At 33.6% G+C, this 19,218-nt stretch overlaps 1 protein-coding gene across 1 annotated transcript in view; it reads left to right on the top strand.

The window, feature by feature from the left end:
• LOC134728079 (interferon-induced very large GTPase 1-like) overlaps positions 1-15,647 on the top strand; it is a 31,683-nt gene extending 16,036 nt beyond the window's left edge. Inside the window, exon 4 of the mRNA XM_063592479.1 lies at positions 9,377-15,647. Coding sequence (XP_063448549.1) covers positions 9,377-14,301 — 4,925 coding nt within the window. The 3' untranslated portion in view covers positions 14,302-15,647. The remainder of the gene's footprint in view (positions 1-9,376) is intronic.
• The last annotated feature ends 3,571 nt before the right edge of the window (positions 15,648-19,218 follow it).

Below are 19,218 nucleotides of genomic sequence, written 5' to 3'. Positions count from 1 at the left end.
AAGAGTTTATTTAAAAATGAGGCTACTTTTTCTAAAAAAAAAATGAGGTACTTTTTATATGGCCTTCCAAATACCGTTTCGACCCCTAACATCACTGAAGAGACATTTATTGTCGAAATCCGGATCTGGTGTACTAAAAATAAAAAAACATTGACACCGTAGGTTTGTGGCATAACATCGTGGCCACAAGATAAATAAAAAAAATCTGTTTAGTATTAAATTTATATTAAGAACCATTTTGTTACATCTTGGGATCAATTTTATTTGGCAATCGCCAATGGCAGTCAGCAGGGTTAAAGAACATCAGTTGTTCGACCTGTTAGTCAAATGTGTTTTGTTTAAATATACTTTTTCACTTTTTTGGTCTTTTGGAAAATGTTGTTTGTGCTGTTTTTAGACCCTTCTACAACGAAATTTGTTTTACATGCACACGTATAAAAATTGCGGTTTTTATCCAACGCAATCATAGGTCTGAACGTAGTTTTCAATTTAGACTCGTTTATATTTTTTTGTTTGGGCTTGTATCATATTTTCCCTGTGGTTTATATGATCCGTTCATCCTATATTGACTCTTAAAATTCAAGAGTTTATTTAAAAATTAGGGTACTCTTTCTTAAAAATGAGGGTACTTTTTATATGGCCTTCCAAATACCGTTTCGACCCCTAACATCAATGAAGAGACATTTATTGTCGAAATCCGGATCTGGTGTACTAAAAATCATTGACACCGTAAGTTTGTGGCATAACATCGTGGCCACAAGATATTAAAAAAAATCTGTTTAGTATTAAATTTATATTAAGAACCATTTTGGTACATCTTGTGATCAATTTTATTTGGCAACCGCCAATGGCAGTCAGCAGGGTTAAAAAAAACATCAGTTGTTCGACCTATTAGTCAAATGCGTTTTGTTTAAATATACTTTTTCACTTTTTTGGTCTTTTGGAAAATGTTGTTTGTGCTGTTTTTAGACCCTTCTACAACGAAATTTGTTTTACATACACACGTATAAAAATTGCGGTTTTTATCCAACGCAATCATAGGTCTAAACGTAGTTTTCAATTTAGACTCGTTTATATTTTTTTGTTTGGGCTTGTGTCATATTTTCCCTCTGGTTTATATGATCCTTTCATCCTATATTGACTCTTAAAATTCAAGAGTTTATTTAAAAATTAGGCTACTTTTTCTAAAAAAATGAGGGTACTTTTTATATGGCCTTCCAAATACCGTTTCGACCCCTAACATCACTGAGGAGACATTTATTGTCGAAATCCGGATCTGGTGTACTAAAAATAAAAAAACATTGACACCGTAGGTTTGTGGCATAACATCGTGGCCACAAGATAAATAAAAAAAATCTGTTTAGTATTAAATTTATATTAAGAACCATTTTGTTACATCTTGTGATCAATTTTATTTGGCAATCGCCAATGGCAGTCAGCAGGGTTAAAGAACATCAGTTGTTCGACCTGTTAGTCAAATGTGTATTGTTTAAATATACTTTTTCACTTTTTTGGTCATTTGGAAAATGTTGTTTGTGCTGTTTTTAGACCCTTCTACAACGAAATTTGTTTTACATGCACACGTATAAAAATTGCGGTTTTTATCCAACGCAATCATAGGTCTGAACGTAGTTTTCAATTTAGACTCGTTTATATTTTTTTGTTTGGGCTTGTATCATATTTTCCCTGTGGTTTATATGATCCGTTCATCCTATATTGACTCTTAAAATTCAAGAGTTTATTTAAAAATTAGGGTACTCTTTCTTAAAAATGAGGGTACTTTTTATATGGCCTTCCAAATACCGTTTCGACCCCTAACATCACTGAAGAGACATTTATTGTCGAAATCCGGATCTGGTGTACTAAAAAACATTGACATCGTAAGTTTGTGGCATAACATCGTGGCCACAAGATATTAAAAAAAAATCTGTTTAGTATTAAATTATATTAAGAACCATTTTGTTACATCTTGTGATCAATTTTATTTGGCAATCGCCAATGGCAGTCAGCAGGGTTAAAAAAAACATCAGTTGTTCGACCTATTAGTCAAATGCGTTTTGTTTAAATATACTTTTTCACTTTTTTGGTCTTTTGGAAAATGTTGTTTGTGCTGTTTTTAGACCCTTCTACAAGTACTATATATACCATGGTTATTACGAGTTAACATATTTAAACAAACGAATCCGAAGGATGAGTTTGTTTAAATATGTTAATGAGTAAGACACATGGTATATAAAATTTGTAATATAAATAAAATGATTGACAGCTTCAAGACCTTCAACTAATATTGGAAATTGATCACGTTACAGTTTTATCCAATGAAATGGAAGCTCGCGCAAGTCACTTTTGCGCCTCGTGTATGATATTCTGTGTATTTCATGTAATAGAACCCCTGAATTTGCAAAAAGGCAAGAAAATGTCAGATTTTCCCGATTTTTATTTAGTTTTGCGCCCAGTGTATGGTTGTTTGCGCAAGTAACTTCATAATGTCATCAGACTGAGGTAAACAAAAATATCGGATTCCAGCGTCGGACAAGGATTAAATAATTATTCTAATGACGGTAAGAATGGTTTTTTTTTCAAGTATCATACAAATTAATCATATTTTACAGAATTTTCATCTCATTGAAAAATGCATATTTATAGATTTCTAGTTTTCGTACAAACTGCTTTCTTCCGTTATTTTATTAATTCGATTATTAAATTATTTATTAAACGCAATTTTAATGATAAAACACTGTACTCGAACAGTAGCGGATCCAAGGAGCGTAGAAAGTGTACGTTCCCCTAATTGATCGCAAAAGAAATCATGTTTTTTCACAGATATTTGTAGCCGATATTTATTCCCTTTTCTATAGGTACCCCCTTTTTAAAATCGAAATTTAATCGGATCTTCGCAAAGGAAATGATAGTTTCACATTTCATTTTTTTCACAATTTAAAGAAGAAACATTTAGTTATTGTTTCCAAAATTAGGGGAATTCGTAACAATCCTATATAGTTTGAAAAAGGTTTCTTAAGATTTGGGTACACATAATTTATTGCTTTTTGTTATGAAATGAAAACAAATGAAGATCTTGACCTTTAAGTACGTTTAACAGTTTCCTAAATATTTAAGAGGCGGATACATTTAAAAAAAAAAAGGTGGAGCTTCAGCCATGGAATAACATGAACATGAATATGTTATACCATGGCTGAAGCTCCGCCTTTTTCCTTTGAATTCTAGTTGAGTTGCATATTTAATTAGCAAAGTATGGTACAACATTAATTTGCATATAATATACCATTGTTTTGCCTCACCACACTTTTTAAGCAAATTATTTCATAAAAAAATCTAATTTATGTTACAACGAAATTTGTTTTACATGCACACGTATAAAAATTGCGGTTTTTATCCAACGCAATCATAGGTCTAAACGTAGTTTTCAATTTAGACTCGTTTATATTTTTTTGTTTGGGCTTGTGTCATATTTTCCCTCTGGTTTATATGATCCTTTCATCCTATATTGACTCTTAAAATTCAAGAGTTTATTTAAAAATTAGGCTACTTTTTCTAAAAAAAATGAGGGTACTTTTTATATGGCCTTCCAAATACCGTTTCGACCCCTAACATCACTGAAGAGACATTTATTGTCGAAATCCGGATCTGGTGTACTAAAAAACATTGACACCGTAAGATTGTGGCATAACATCGTGGCCACAAGATAAATAGAAAAAAAACTGTTTAGTATTAAATTTATATCAAGAACTATTTTGTTACATCTTGTGATCAATTTTATTTGGCAATCGCCAATGGCAGTCAGCAGGGTTAAAGAACATCAGTTGTTCGACCTGTTAGTCAAATGCGTTTTGTTTAAATATACTTTTTCAATTTTTTGGTCTTTTGGAAAATGTTGTTTGTGCTGTTTTTAGACCCTTCTACAACGAAATTTGTTTTACATGCACACGTATTAAAATTGCGGTTTTTATCCAACGCAATCATAGGTTTGAACGTAGTTTTCAATTTAGACTCGTATAGCGGGACGGCTGCAGTGCAGGCGATTTGGTGTCACGATATCACAGTAGCATGGGTTCGAATCCCGGCGAGGGAAGAACCAAAAATTTGCGAAAGCAAATTTACAGATCTAACATTGTTGGGTTGATGTTTAGACGAGTTGTATATACATTATCTACACAGCCATGTATCACCATCATTGATGGCGATCCGATGGATACATCTGTTGTAGGGTTGTCACTGACTCAGACGTACTTATGAATATAATTATTTTCTGTGACTGTATCTTACTTTGTAGGATCCTTTACTATAGATAATTTAGCTGATCTGTAACAATAACATCTTCATGCTTTATATATCATGTACTGTAGTACGCCGCTAGATTAAAACTGACGTGGAAAGGTAACACATGCCCACCGAAAGTTCTTTTTTTGAGAGCCCAGGTGGTCGTGTGACTAGCGGGACGGCTGCAGTGCAGGCGATTTGGTGTCACGATATCACAGTAGCATGGATTCGAATCCCGGCGAGGGAAGAACAAAAAATTTGCGAAAGCAAATTTACAGATCTAACATTGTTGGGTTGATGTTTAGACGAGTTGTATATATATATATATATATATATAAAATGACTGAATAAATAGTCAACGATCAATCTTACAGGGCGATGGATCATGTAATATGATTCTGTACACTACAAAATATAATATATAACAAGTCAAAAAGGGTACAACATCACCATTAAATAACTATAAAATTAACAAATATTAGATAGTTCGGATAACAGATATCCTTCTTCAATAATAGCACGATGTCAAATGAATCATGTCAATATATTCAAACTGAGATACTTTTTCTAAATCTTGAATTTATTCAATTTAAGCGAACACCACAAACGCTGATACAATTTTGACATTTCCAAACATGGCGCAAAGATTACAAAGATATGCCAAATGAAAATAGTTATTTTCGTTGTGAACTGGCACAACTCTAGATATCCAAAGGTTGTGACAGTTTAGATGTTATAACTGCATTGAGGGCAGTCCTCAAACAAAAAAATTAAAAATGTCCTAACCGATCCAGGATGGTATAAATTTGACAACGGTAGGGCAATTACAACAGAAACTACATATTTAAGCCTCCCAAACGAATAGCAGTCTAATAATGATTAAAAAATAAGTTTTATATAATGAGGTAAAATAATTGGACGTGGCTTTGTACTTATACATCTATCCCGAATCAATGGAAACCTGTAATTTAAACTGTTATTTTTAAAAATAATTTCGAACTGTAAAGCCGGCGTTGTTGGAAACAGGTGGTGACAGAAAAATGAGGGACTCGTTCTATGTTTTTTCATTTATACCCTGTGGGGAAACTGTCCGTAACTTTCTTATCCAAAATCTTTCCCGAGCAACTCTGTCGACCTTCGACCAACCCTCGTTGTGGTCTATGATTGTGATGGTAAGGTTTTTGAGATCAGCTTGTGTGTGTCCAGGTGATCTCAAATGACGACTTACGGGTAGGTCGGGCTTGCAAGTGTAGTCACTTCGATGACCATTCATGCGTTTGTTGAATGGCTGCTCTGTCTCGCCAACATACTGCATGCCACATCGACACTGAAGGAGGTATACAACATTCTGGGTTTTGCAAGTTACATTGCAATATATAGTGTACACAGACCCAGTCGAGTGGCAAGTGAATGTTTGAGTATTCCGTATTTGTTGATATATATATATATATATATAGCATTTCGTGTGTATTTCAATCTATACGCCGTTCAATTAACCATCAAGATGACCTGCGAGAAATGCCGACAATCATATTAGCCGAAATAAACATACATACAAATAGCTTTATATTTTAGAAGGTGGTAGACCTGGATGCTTCATACTTTGTATATACATGCCTCATGTTACGAAGTTTCCGTCAGTCACAGGTACAATGTCCTTGACCTCATTTTCATGGTTCAGTGACCACTTGAAAAAAAGTTCAGATTTTTTGTAATGTTAAATTCTTTCTTATTATAAGTAAAAGGATAACTATGTTTGGTATGAGCGTATCTTGTAAGGTCCTCGTGCCTGTCAGACAGTTTTCACTTGACCTCGACCTCATTTCATGGATCAGTGAACAAGGTTAAGTTTTGGTGGTCAAGTCCATATCTCGGATACTATAAACAACAATAGGTCTAGTATATTCGGTGTATGGAAGGACTTTAAGGTGTACATGTCCAACTGGCAGGTGTCATCTGACCTTGACCTCATTTTCATGGTTCAGTAGTAAAAGTTAAGTTTTTGAGTTTCAATCTTTTTAAATAATACTTTATGCAATAGGTCTACTATATTTGTTGTATGGAATGGTTGTAGGGTGTACATGTCTAGCGGGAAGATGTCCTTTGACATTCACCTTATTTTCATGGTTCAGTTGTCAAAGTTAAGTTTTTGAGGTTTAATCTTTTTATCTAATACTATATTCCATAGGTCAACTTTATTTATTGTATGGAAATATTTATGATCTTTTACGTCAGTTGCGCAGGTTTTATTCGACCTTGAACTCATTTCTAAGGTTCATTGTTCAGTATTACGTTTTTGTATTTTATTCTGTTTTTCTTAACTATTAAGCGATAGGTCAACAATATTTGTTGTATGGAAGAATTGTTAGCTGTACATGTCTGTCTGGCATTGTTCATCTGACCTTGACCTCATTATCATGGTTCATTGGTAAATTTTTAGTTATCTTTATTAATGTTAAGTTTACACATTGTTAATAACACTTCTCTACGAAATGTGTTATCGAAAGGTCCGAAATATCGTCAGCCTAAATCCATCAATTGGAAATACAACTTTAAAATGTTGATGGATTCATTCGAGGATTATGCCAGGCAATGGGCTAAGCGCGAGAAGGAATAACACGAAATGTGTTATCGAAAGGTCCGAAATATCGTCAGCCTAAATCCATCAATTAGAAATACAACTTTAAAATGTTGATGGATTCATTCGAGGATTATGCCAGGCAATGGGCTAAGCGCGAGAAGGAAGACGTAGACACTCTTTCCGAATGGATTAAGGCAGTGAGGTCGATGATACTAATCAGAATTAAGAGACTGGATGGGTCCATCAATGTCCATGCTACGTCAATCTTTAAAGACCCAAATGTTGCAAAAGACCTATCCGACCTCCATGACAAGTATGTTGTTGTCCCCGCTGATAAAGCCCCAAATAACATCGTTTTGTGTGTAAAAGTCATTACATTAACTGCTTGATAAACGAATTAGGTATTGACAATTCACTTGGAAACTCAACATATACCCTCAAGACACTTACCAAAGAGGAAATCCTGGATAATCATAGGTGTGTTCTATGTTCCTTTGGAATTTCAACTAAAGAGGATGAACTGGATCTTCCATCACTGTATTGGATACCTAAACTACATAAGTGTCCTTACAAACAACGGTATATTGCTGGGTCTTTCAAGTGCTCCACGAAACCTCTTTCTCAATTATTAACATCTATTTTATCAGCAATCAAAGACGGGCTTCAAAGTTATTGTGAAACTGCCTACTCTAGAGGTGGCGTTAATCAGATGTGGATACTTAAAAATTCCAAAGATCTGTTAGAGTACATACAATCTAACTCTCTTTCCTCTTGTAACAGTATTAAAACATTTGACTTTTCTACTCTTTACACAAGTATTCCACATTCCAAACTAAAAGACAAATTGAAAGAGTTGGTATTACTTTGCTTCATAAAAAAGGATGGCCAACGTAAGTACCTTGTCTTAGGGAGGGATAAATCCTACTTTGTAAAGAATCACTCTGATTCAAACAAAAAATTCTCTGAAACTGATATTATCAAGATGCTTGATTTCTTGATTGACAACATATTTGTTACGTTCGGAGGACGTGTTTTTCAACAAACTGTTGGCATTCCAATGGGAACAAACTGTGCCCCTCTACTTGCCGACTTGTTTCTTTATTATTCTGAGGCTGACTTCATGCAGGAACTTCTTTGGAAGAAAGATAAGAAGTTAGAAATATCCTTTAACTCTATTTTCCGCTATATAGATGATGTTCTTTCACTAAACAATTCAAAATTTGGTGACTATGTAGAACGCATCCATCCCATCGAACTAGAGATAAAGGATACTACATATACAGTTACGTCGGCTTCATATCTTGACTTACATCTAGAAATTGACAATGAGGGTCGGTTGAAAACAAAACTTTACGACAAAAGAGATGATTTCAGCTTTCCAATTGTGAACTTTCCATTTCTAAGCAGCAACATTCCAGCAGCACCTACATACGGGTTATATATCTCCGAATTAAAACGATATTCCCGTGCTTGCATTTCCTATCACTATTTTCTTGATAGAGGGTTGCTGCTTACAAGGAAGCTATTAAACCAAGAGTTCCAAATGTTGAAGTTGAAATCATCCCTTTGTAAATTTTACGGACGCCATCACGAGTTGGTTGACCGTTATGGAATAACCGTTTCACAAATGATATCGGATATGTTCCTTACGTCGTAACTATAATCCCCTTCCCTTTCATGAATGTGACCTACCAAATTAGACTATTTACCGGATTTGTAATCACATAAGCAACACGACGGGTGCCACATGTGGAGCAGGATCAGCTTACGCTTCAGGATCACCTGAGATCACCCCTAGTTTTTGATGGGGTTCGTGTTGTTTAGTCATTAGTTTTCTATGTTGTCATGTGTACTATTGTTTTTCTGTTTGTCTTTTTTTCATTTTTAGCGATGGCGTTGTCAGTTTGTTTTAGATTTATGAGTTTGACTGTCCCTTTGGTATCTTTCGTCCCTCTTTGATGCGAGTTGTAATAAAGCTTTTTATTTAGGACTATCAACATTATATCAATGATTAGTAAAGAAGGCGAGACATTTCAGCGTGTGCACTCTTGTTACTTTATAAGACAATTCGCTTTTGTGGATCAAATCAATGAACGAAATTGATGACCCCTATTTCACTTTCTATTTGACATTCCTTTTCTTTAAATAGCTGAGCACACCTAGAACATATATAACTTATCTGCAGCTAAAGGGTTTAACGTTGAAGTTCATATACATATTCACAGGATGTCGAAGTATTCACCTGCAAATACATCAGCGATGTTTTTGAACTTATTATGACAAATTGGGCCAAACTAACTGCTTATAAGGTAATGTTATTTCAAAATTCCGCTTTTATTTGCACAAACAAAACAAAAATATTGTATTGTAAATTGTTGTCTAAATCGTAGCTAATTCCCACAATCGGTATATTTACAGCTTGATATACATTTATTTGTGGCATATAGCAAATATAATCATAACACCTAGATAAATAAAATAAAAGATGTTTATTTTTTTCTATATTTATCTTTATAGATGAAGTCGTAGATACTGAAGATGTTTGGTCAATGGGAGACATGACAGTTGCTCTTCCTGAGACATCTTTTGAAGCAAGAGGGACAGCTTTATCGAAATTATTGTTAGATTTATCACTCAAACAGTTTTATCCAGCAAAGATAGTTATGTCTGATATTCAGGAAATAAAACCCGAACAAGAGCTTGATGAAAACAGTTTGCCCTGGCGTCTTCTAAACAAAATTGTAATGCTGAATTACAATGCAAGGGAGGAAGATCTGAACAGTTTATTTAAAAAGAAAATACCCCGGAATTATGACGAATATGACGATTCTGAAACTGACTCTGACGAAGGCTTATTTGAGGATAAAACAGTGAACTATATAAATCCAATGGATCTTTTTTATGCAACATATCTGTGTTGTCATCCCATACTCAAACAAGAAATCATTTCAAAGATGTATGACTGTAAACTTGCTATTCCGTTCATTTATACAGATTATAATCAACAACTGACCCTGTCACAATGGGCTTTACGGAAAATTTTGATTGATAAACGTTTAGATGACAAAATCTTGCAATTCGATCCTTTACAACATGATATCAAAATTGTATCATTTTTAAGAATAGGATCATTAAGTATGTCGAAGTCCAAAATCATAAATGAGATCCTACACGATAAGTACCATCCAACTTTTTTTAACAGAGATTGTCATTTAGGAACAACACCACGTAAGATAGCAGATGGTATTGTTGAAGCATCGTGGTTCATTCCGTCTGGGAGAGATAATGATATTTTCAATGATATTATCATGGTTTTGAATTTAAGAGGGGACAGTATACACTACAGTAAGATTACCGAAATGGTATTCAAACTATCTCATGCAGTAGTTGTTCATATCGATGTTGAACAATTATCATCAACTCATGTAAAAGATGCATTGCTGGCTGTACATAATTATAACATTCCCGTCATATATGCCCTTGAGGCAAATAACATGTCTGGTAAAAATCCTGCTGGCATCTGGAAATCATATAAAGCTAGTATTAAAACTTTCAAAACACAGATCAAAGTTCTAAACTTAAAAACATCCCGGCAAACAAAGAGTTCATCAGATATTACAAAGGAGATGAGAAGCTTTATCATTGATTCTTTACAGAATAAAGGTCCTCTTAAATTGATTAACCTTACCAAAAAAATAAGTTTTACAGATGAAAAATTGATAGTGGAATGCCGACAAAGCAAACAATTGGCAGGTATTGTTATGAATGAAATTGCAAATTTAGAACCTACAGAAAAAGAAAGTATACTACCACTGCAAGGTCGTCCATGGTCTAACTGGAGTTCTGATCTGAAGAAAATGTTTAAATCAATGTCGAATGTTGAACAAGATCATTTGAAATCCAGTATGGATTTGCTGAGAGCAGAACAAGTACATAATCTAGATCATCTCCATAAATTTATGGCATTATTTATTCATTACTTAGATTTTGAGTCCAATCAGAGCATGGAAAAGCAAACTTTCTTTCTAAACTGGATGAAGATATATTTAGATGAGAAGAGCAGACGTGTAGTACCTCATCTAATTTCTAAATACCAACAATGTTGCCTATGCCTTCGAACTGCCGTTGAAAATCATAGACTAAATGAATTAGACAAACTAAGGTCATTGGTTGATAGCGCAGAGCAGGACTTGGTTGAGGCTACGTTTGGTTTAGAGCATCTTCTCAGGGAACTTGGTCAAATCTATGAAGCTGTTAAGAGCAAATCTGCTTATGCTAGTTCGTCAGTTGAAAAATTCCCTGAATTTGTTAGCAAACTCATTCAGTGTGGATATCCTTTGGAAATAATGAATGGAGATACTGTATCCGTTCCTTTACTCTGGGTTGAATCTGTTTTGGAGCAGGTTCAGAAAGATTTAGGTGATAGAAAACTATTGGTTATATCAGTTTTGGGTATTCAAAGTTCTGGAAAGTCAACTTTACTCAACGTAATGTTTGGTTTACAGTTTGCAGTCAGTGCTGGACGTTGTACAAAGGGCGTTTTTGCACAGCTGGTAAAGGTACAAGAGGGCACTTTGCCTTACGAGTATATACTTATTATCGACACAGAAGGCCTGAGAGCACCCGAACTAGGAGATAAAAAACAAGCCCATGATAATGAACTAGCAACATTTGTCCTTGGTTTGGGCAATATTACAATTATTAATATCAAAGGTGAAAATACACAGGAAATGGAAGATGTCCTTCAGATTGCCGTTCACGCATTTCTGCGACTGAAAATGGGAAATAATAATATTGAAATGAAACAGTCGTGCATATTTGTACATCAAAATGTACCTGCAGTCGACGCTGCTACAAAAATGATTCATGCTAGACAGAAAATGATGGACAAGCTAGACAAACTAACTTGTGAAGCAGCGAAACAGGAAGGTATTGCGGATATTAATTCCTTTAGTCAAGTTATAGAGGTAAATCCAGAAACTCACATGTGGTACTTTTCGGATCTTTGGTCTGGTGATCCACCAATGGCTCCTATCAATGTAGGTTACAGCAGAAATGTACTAGATGTCAAACGACAATTATTGTTTGATCTAGGTATAAAGAGAAATACGTTTTTGACAATATCAGAAACAACAACACGAATGAAAGACTTATGGTATGGTATACTATCAGACAATTTTGTATTTAGTTTTCGTAATAGTCTCGAAGTAAAAGCTTACCATACAATGGATGACAAATTTCATAAACTCATGTGGGATATAGAATTGCAAATGCGTGGATTTGTGCAGAAGAAAGCAAATTTTCAAATTGTACGATGTGCAAATAATGAAATGCTAGAGGAGGAGACCAACAAAATTTTAAAAACATTAAATTCAATTCTTCAAGAACAATTGAAAGAAAAAACCAATTTGTGGAACACATTTATAGAAAACTGTCCTCTTCAAGAAATAATGGAACAATGGAGGCAAAACAGGATTTTACATTTAACAGAAAATGTAAATGATCTTGTCCGAAATGGTGAAAAAAATATTCGTAAAATTAAAGCCCAACAAGCTGCAAACCTAGTAAGTACAAAGAAAAGATCTTTCCACGAATCTGAATTACGACTCAAAGCAGAAGCTTTAGCAAATCAATTTAAAGAAAAATCACTTTCGGATGGAGAACTCGTAAAAATATTTAACGCTACTTGGGGTAAATGGATCAGTGGGGTGGAACATACTGACACACTTGACAAGCGTTCCGTGGAAGATGAAATAGAAAAAGTGTTATTCGATCTGTTTAAATCTGATAGAAGACTTGTGATTAACGATCTGAAAAGAAAGGAAAAGGCTGTTTATACCGAAATGAACATGCTTGAAAACTCAATTTCCTGTAATGAACTGAAAGATAAAGATATAAGCATATCACAAGCTTGGTACAAACAAATCTTAAATTTTAAAGTAAAAAAAGAACAATGCAAAGAGCATGCGACTAATATTATCAACATGATACTTGGGAAAATCGATAACTTCATAGAAAGCATAATATATGAAGACAGTCCTTTTGAAAAAACACATGCTAAAGAGGTGTTCATGATAATCATTGAAAGCATCAAAACACACAACGCTGGAATTGATGATACGCATAGCTTCACATTTACAGCAGCATTGAGAGTCAAATTAGCAGTCCATGTTACACGATATATAACTGTTGTATTTACAAATATGGATAAAAGATACGAGGAGAACCACAACATCATCGCGCAGATAGATAACTACAAAACTTATATTTGGCAGTATTTTAGAGATGTTTACAAAAACATTAAAGATGAAATAACAACAGCAAACATGTTAGCCCGGCAATTGGAGATAATGGTTAAATGTGAAATTCGGAAGAATCTGCCCTTGATAGTTGTAAACATTGTCATTAAACATTTTTCGACAAAACACAGTCTCATGCTCGCAGTAATGGAAGATCTTTCGATAAAAAATGATTTTCATAGCTTTTATCGTTACATTAACGACGCCGAAAACTTTACTTTGAAATGGATAACAAAATTTACAAATGACCGTTTGTTTGATACCAGCGTTACAGCAAATAGTACGTACCTGCTTATTGTAGAAAGCTTGATTGACAAGTACGTTAAAGATATAGAGGAAAGTATCGAAACTGCAACGTCTTTTTTTAAAAGTTCAACATCAAGAGTTCGCCGGGAAGAAACTCTGCGGCCAAACGTCTCGCTTAAGGAACATATCCGATGGATAAAAGTATTTGAGAATGAGCTGTCTGAACACCTCCCTGTTCCACTGACTGCCTTTTCGTTTCTTGAAAATCAGAAAGTTGGGAATTTTCTAAATCTCCATAAATGTTTAATTACTCAGCTGAAGGATATGAAAAATAATCTTCTTGAAGAATTCCGTGACGAGTCGCAACATCCTGTTATGTGGAAAGGTGAAAATCCTTGTAAAACCATTTTTGATAAGTTGTGGGGATGTAATGAAAAATGCCCATTTTGTCAAGAAGTTTGTGAAAAGACTAGAAGACATAGAAATGAAAATCATTCTTGTATTCAACATAGATTACCAGGACTTGTTGGTGTTTATAGACGTGAATCAAAAATAATGTCTTGGGAATCTTGTAATTACAAAGTACATTCAAATCATTCTTTCACTTGCGATGTTGTTGGTCGCCGGTGTCGAATGAATGGTATGTGCAAAGGAAAAGGTGCAAATGCCGAATCTCATAACTACAGAGACTATAAAAAATTTATTCCTCATTGGAATATCGAACCTTCTGCTCTCATAGACTCGTCTGCATATTGGATGTGGTTTGTTTATACTTACCGTACTGAACTTTCCGTAGCATACAATTATAAAGTTCCTACGAATGTTTTGAAATGGGGACGTATTACCAAAAAAATGGCAATCGAATCTCTTCAAAAGCCAACGTTTATGCTACTTTAATAGAGTACTTAAAGGATCGTAGTTGTCGTGAATCAGTCAATCTGATTTTAAAATTCTTATACGAATTATCATGTTGATTTTTTTAATTATTTTTTTCAAAGATGTTGTCGGTTGCTTACGTTTGTTGCATTGGAAGCTGTATACGTGAATGTTTTTCTCCTATTGTTTCCCTGAACCAAAATTGAATCGAATATGGAAGCAAATTCGCTATGAAAGTACTTTACATTCAAGCGTCACCGATGAGATTTTTAGACCAATATAATTAAAATATTGATCTCTGATTTTGTTATACTAGCTAGTACTATATATCATATGTAGTATAACGAAATCAGAGATCAAAATTTTAATTAGATTGTTTTTAGACATTGACTATCGCCATATGTTGTCCGTATGTTATTGTCCACGTGTTAATCATCACATTAATAACGTTTCATTTTTATGGCGTTGATCCATTCGTTTGACGAACAGTTTGTGGTGTCCTTTGCTGTCATTAATGCATGGGAAATGTTCGTTGTTATTAACCGGTCAACATGTAATGTTAAATTATTTATGTATATATATTTCACTGTTCTGACTGTTCTTGCGTTGTTGTTTTATTTATTTATTTATTTTGTACTGCATTCCTGTCACGTAGGTTCAACCCGCGTTGTTTCTTAAAATGTCCAGAATCATGTCAGAATTATAGTAGTTGCTATCAACCAGTCCGTTTCTATGTATGTTGGCGTTTCGTTGTTGTTGTAGTTTAGTGTGTGTTGTTCCGTTGTTTTCCTCTTGCAGTTTATGTTTCCATCGGTTCAAGTTTGAAACCCACATTTGTTTTCTCTTAATCGATTTATAACTTTTGAATAGCGGTATACTACTGTTGCCTTTATTAACAATAGTATGAGACCCATTTTACAGTAAATTGTCCTTTATATAATGAACAGAGAACATTATCATTTGATAAAGTAAACACTTGTGTACTAATTTTAAAGAACTACCTAAGGATAAAAAATATTTCTGACTGTTCACAAATGAGCATTTACTTACTCTCATGTGCCTAGGAAATTACATTATTAAAGTTTCAGAAATAAGATGAAATAAGATTTTATTATTATGTTCATTCGATGTAATAGTTATGTAAGACACATGCTGTGTTAGGCTCTGGGGTAAAAGTCATAAAACATTGCTCAGTGCTCGGAGCACAAAAATCATGCTCGAAACATGAAATCCAGCATTTTAATTGGTTGATTTTCGAGTACGAGTACAAAAACTGACTCGAAAGATTTATGACCGCAAGGCCTGATCCTGTCCATTACGTTATATGGTATTAGGTTTCTGTTCTGTTTTGCTTTTTTTCAATTATATTGTGCATAATATTATTGTAAAATGTTGCTCTTTCTGGGTTTTTGATTAGATTAATAAAATTCTTATCTTTTCTTGTACTAGAATAATATTCTTTATATTCGTCTTTGTATATCATGTATGTTTTACCTGTACTGTTTATTCCTGGTTTTTTTTTTTTGTTATACGCTTTTTGCGTGTTTCGTTTGTATATTTGTTTTTCTCAGACATTTAGAAGTGAGAGGTTTAGCTAGGTATAAAACCAAGTTTAATCCGCATTTTTCTGCATGAAGCAATTATCTGTACCAAGACAGGAATATTACGGCTATTTTCCATTCATTGAAATGATTGAGCTTTTGATTTTGTGATTTAATATATCGACCATTTGTTTTGAATTTTCAATAAAGCTCGGTATTTTTGTTATTTTTACATTTTTATTAATTACTCCAATTACTTTTTGAGAGAGAAAAATGTTTATAACTCGAATACGTGTTTCGACAGCCTTCTATTATCAAGTGAAATGTATGTTTAATTTACCAATAGTGTTGTCCTGGAATATTTAGGTGCAATCCCTTCCTCGACTATTTGAAAGAGCATTCCGCAAACGATTCCCAGGATGGATACAGCAATTTTAAAATATCAATGTTTTTTCTCAACTCAAGATGTCAGTCAAGAAGTTCTAATACCGTCACGGAAGACGACAAGATTATTAAACAATTCTCAAGAAAATAGACAATTTATGCTCAACCCAAATGCTTGGACAAAACTGTGGTTTGTTCCAGTGAGCTGGAAGAAGCTTCAAGTGAAGGCATTTCGTAATGATACATTATTTGGGATAATCAATCCACTCGTGGGGAAAGACATCATTTTGCCCATCTACCTGGTATGAAATTCCTGGTGCTATAAATTGCCAAACGTTACGAGTAACTTGGAGTATTTAGAGGCTATACAAGCATAAATGGTGTTCTTTTTTTTAAACGAATTTGCATCATTTAACTGGAGGGGTCGCTCATTTTGTAATGTGTTGAAGTGATGAGCTGAAGGAATATGTCGCTTTTTTATGCTTTGGTAAATATGATTAAGGTCTCAGATTCGATCACTAATAGATTCGTAAGTAATTTGTCAAATCGATGAGTCTCTGGGGAAAATGAATACCACATTTTGCAAATTTAAAAAAAAACTAAAATGTTATTGAGCTTTGGAAACCAACTGGGGTATACGTAGTGTTTTATTGGAATTAGTTTGCTGATGTTGGTATATATATCTTTATTTCCTCTATCATAGAGACTTGCCGTACATAAAATATATAAATCAGAAATTAAAAACAAAGAATTTAAGTTACTGTTTCAATTTAATATACGTAAACATGAGAACTGTAAATAATAGTGATAACGGACACATTTATCGATTGAGGAAACCTCTGCAGATTTTTCCATATGACGAATCTTCATTTTCGTCATTTTGTAATTCATATGAAATATTTCATGAGAGAATTGTTGTTGTAAATTTATGTGCTGAAAGACTGTCCATAAACCACTGATTGAATGGGATTAATGTTAATTATGTCCTGACATAAATCATCTCGTTTGTCATGTAAAATATTACAGGATACCAGTAGGTATTCAACGATATTCAAGAAGAACTTTCCACATTTCTCACCAAAGTAAATGTTCATCTTAATAACATACTACAGAACATAAGTCAATAACATACTTGGCGGAAATCCTTGGACAATTTTACACACAAACCTGTGGGATATTTCTAACATTGTAAGTTCTGTTTGAGTCAAATTGTTCCATAACTCACAAGCTTTGCTGTAACATATTTAAAGTATAATCTTAGAACACGTCAAATGTTTAAAATTGACGGACGAATTCCAGAATGTAGAACTGAAAGAGCAGTAGCTCTCAGCACTCTGCACACATTCAATGTCTGGTCCATTGATCTAACTTTACAGTTCAGAAGAATGCCGACATGATTGGCAGACGTCATGTGTGGTATGATGTCATTATTTATCTATATAATTATTAATTTCTTAATAAAGATTAACAATATATGTTTGTCATCGTTTTTACATGTATAAAAATGATTTTTTGTGGATTGAATCAGTCATTCAAATGATTTTCCTTTGTTTTATACTATAAATGTTGACATTCTTTTCCTTTAAATAACTTTACACATACAATTCTCATGTTATCGAACTCTAGCTGAGGGATTACATTGACGTTCACTTGAAGGCAGATTAAATGCAAGTTTATAATTCATTACCAATATTTCTTCGCTTATATTGACAAAATTGAACCATACTGGCTGCTAAAAGCAAATAATTATTTCACTTATTCACTTTCATTAATGTTTGAAAAAAAATAATTATATATAAGATTTTGTATACATCTCGTAGCTAGTGTCCCTTAAAATGCAGCCAGGTACATCGATTTTCCCTTTTCCAATTTTATGATTAGAGGTATCGACTTCAAAGAGACATCACTAAGTTTTTTCCAAGCAAACCCTTCTTGAAATACCAAAGCACTTTTTCTCTGTGTAGATATGATATAAACCAAATGTTTTGGTCACCTTAGAGACATGTTGTCGCTGGAATGTACTGTTATCAAAGGTACCAGGATTATAATTTAGGACGCCAGACGCCCGTTTCTTCTACATAAGACTCATCAGTGACGCTCATATCAAAATATTTATAAAGCCAAACAAGTACAAAATTGAAGAGCATTGAGGGTCCAAAATTCCAAAAGGTTGTGCCAAATATGGCTAAGGTAATCTATGCCTGGGATAAGAAAATAATGTTTTTCGAAAAAATTCAAAGTTTTGTAAACAATAAATTTATAAAAAATGACCACATTATTATTGATATTCTTGTTAACACTGAAGTGTTGACTACTGGGCTGCTGATACCCTCAGGGAGAAAACGTCCACTAGCAGCAGGTAGCTTCAGCTGTAGTCCAGTCGATCTAGCATAAATTTGATCCTAACCTTGAAGTAATTGCAACAGAAGATTTTGAGTTTTAATCTTTAGCATTATACCCCAAATATACACAGAAAAAAGTTCAACAAAATCTAGCTTAAAAACTTAACAAATGATTTTAAAATTCCTATGGAGATTTGCATTGAAATGGGAGATAATTCCGCAAAACAAGCAGAAATATCAATAAAAATTGATACAAAATTATATCTTTATTGCTTCTATTCAACAGAATGTATTGATTTTTTTTTATATTTTATAGTATAACAAACAACTCTATAGGTGTTTTCATATCTTTTATCAAGCTGCAACCTAGATTTCATCATTCATTAGTTGACCATTTATTAGATTTTTCAAATAAAGCATCTATTCTTTTTGTGGTTTAAAGTATATTGAAACAAGGTAGATGCTGAACAAATATATTTTACAGATTTAAACAATGCCAAATTCACTTTTTTTTTAAATTGGTCGCATAAATTTGCAATTTCTTGAATGAAAAATGTGCAAAAACAAATAAAAATACACATAACACTTTTCATGAGCAGAAGATTATTCAATGTAGTCAAATACAAACTTATAATCCCATCAAGTATCATAGTTTACATGAATTTTTAGAA

Source organism: Mytilus trossulus, chromosome 8 (genome assembly GCF_036588685.1).
Source record: "Mytilus trossulus isolate FHL-02 chromosome 8, PNRI_Mtr1.1.1.hap1, whole genome shotgun sequence".
Classification (NCBI taxonomy): Eukaryota; Metazoa; Mollusca; class Bivalvia; order Mytilida; family Mytilidae; genus Mytilus; species Mytilus trossulus.
The sequence above is the reverse complement of the archived record's forward strand: the minus strand, read 5'-3'. Positions and strand labels throughout refer to the sequence as shown.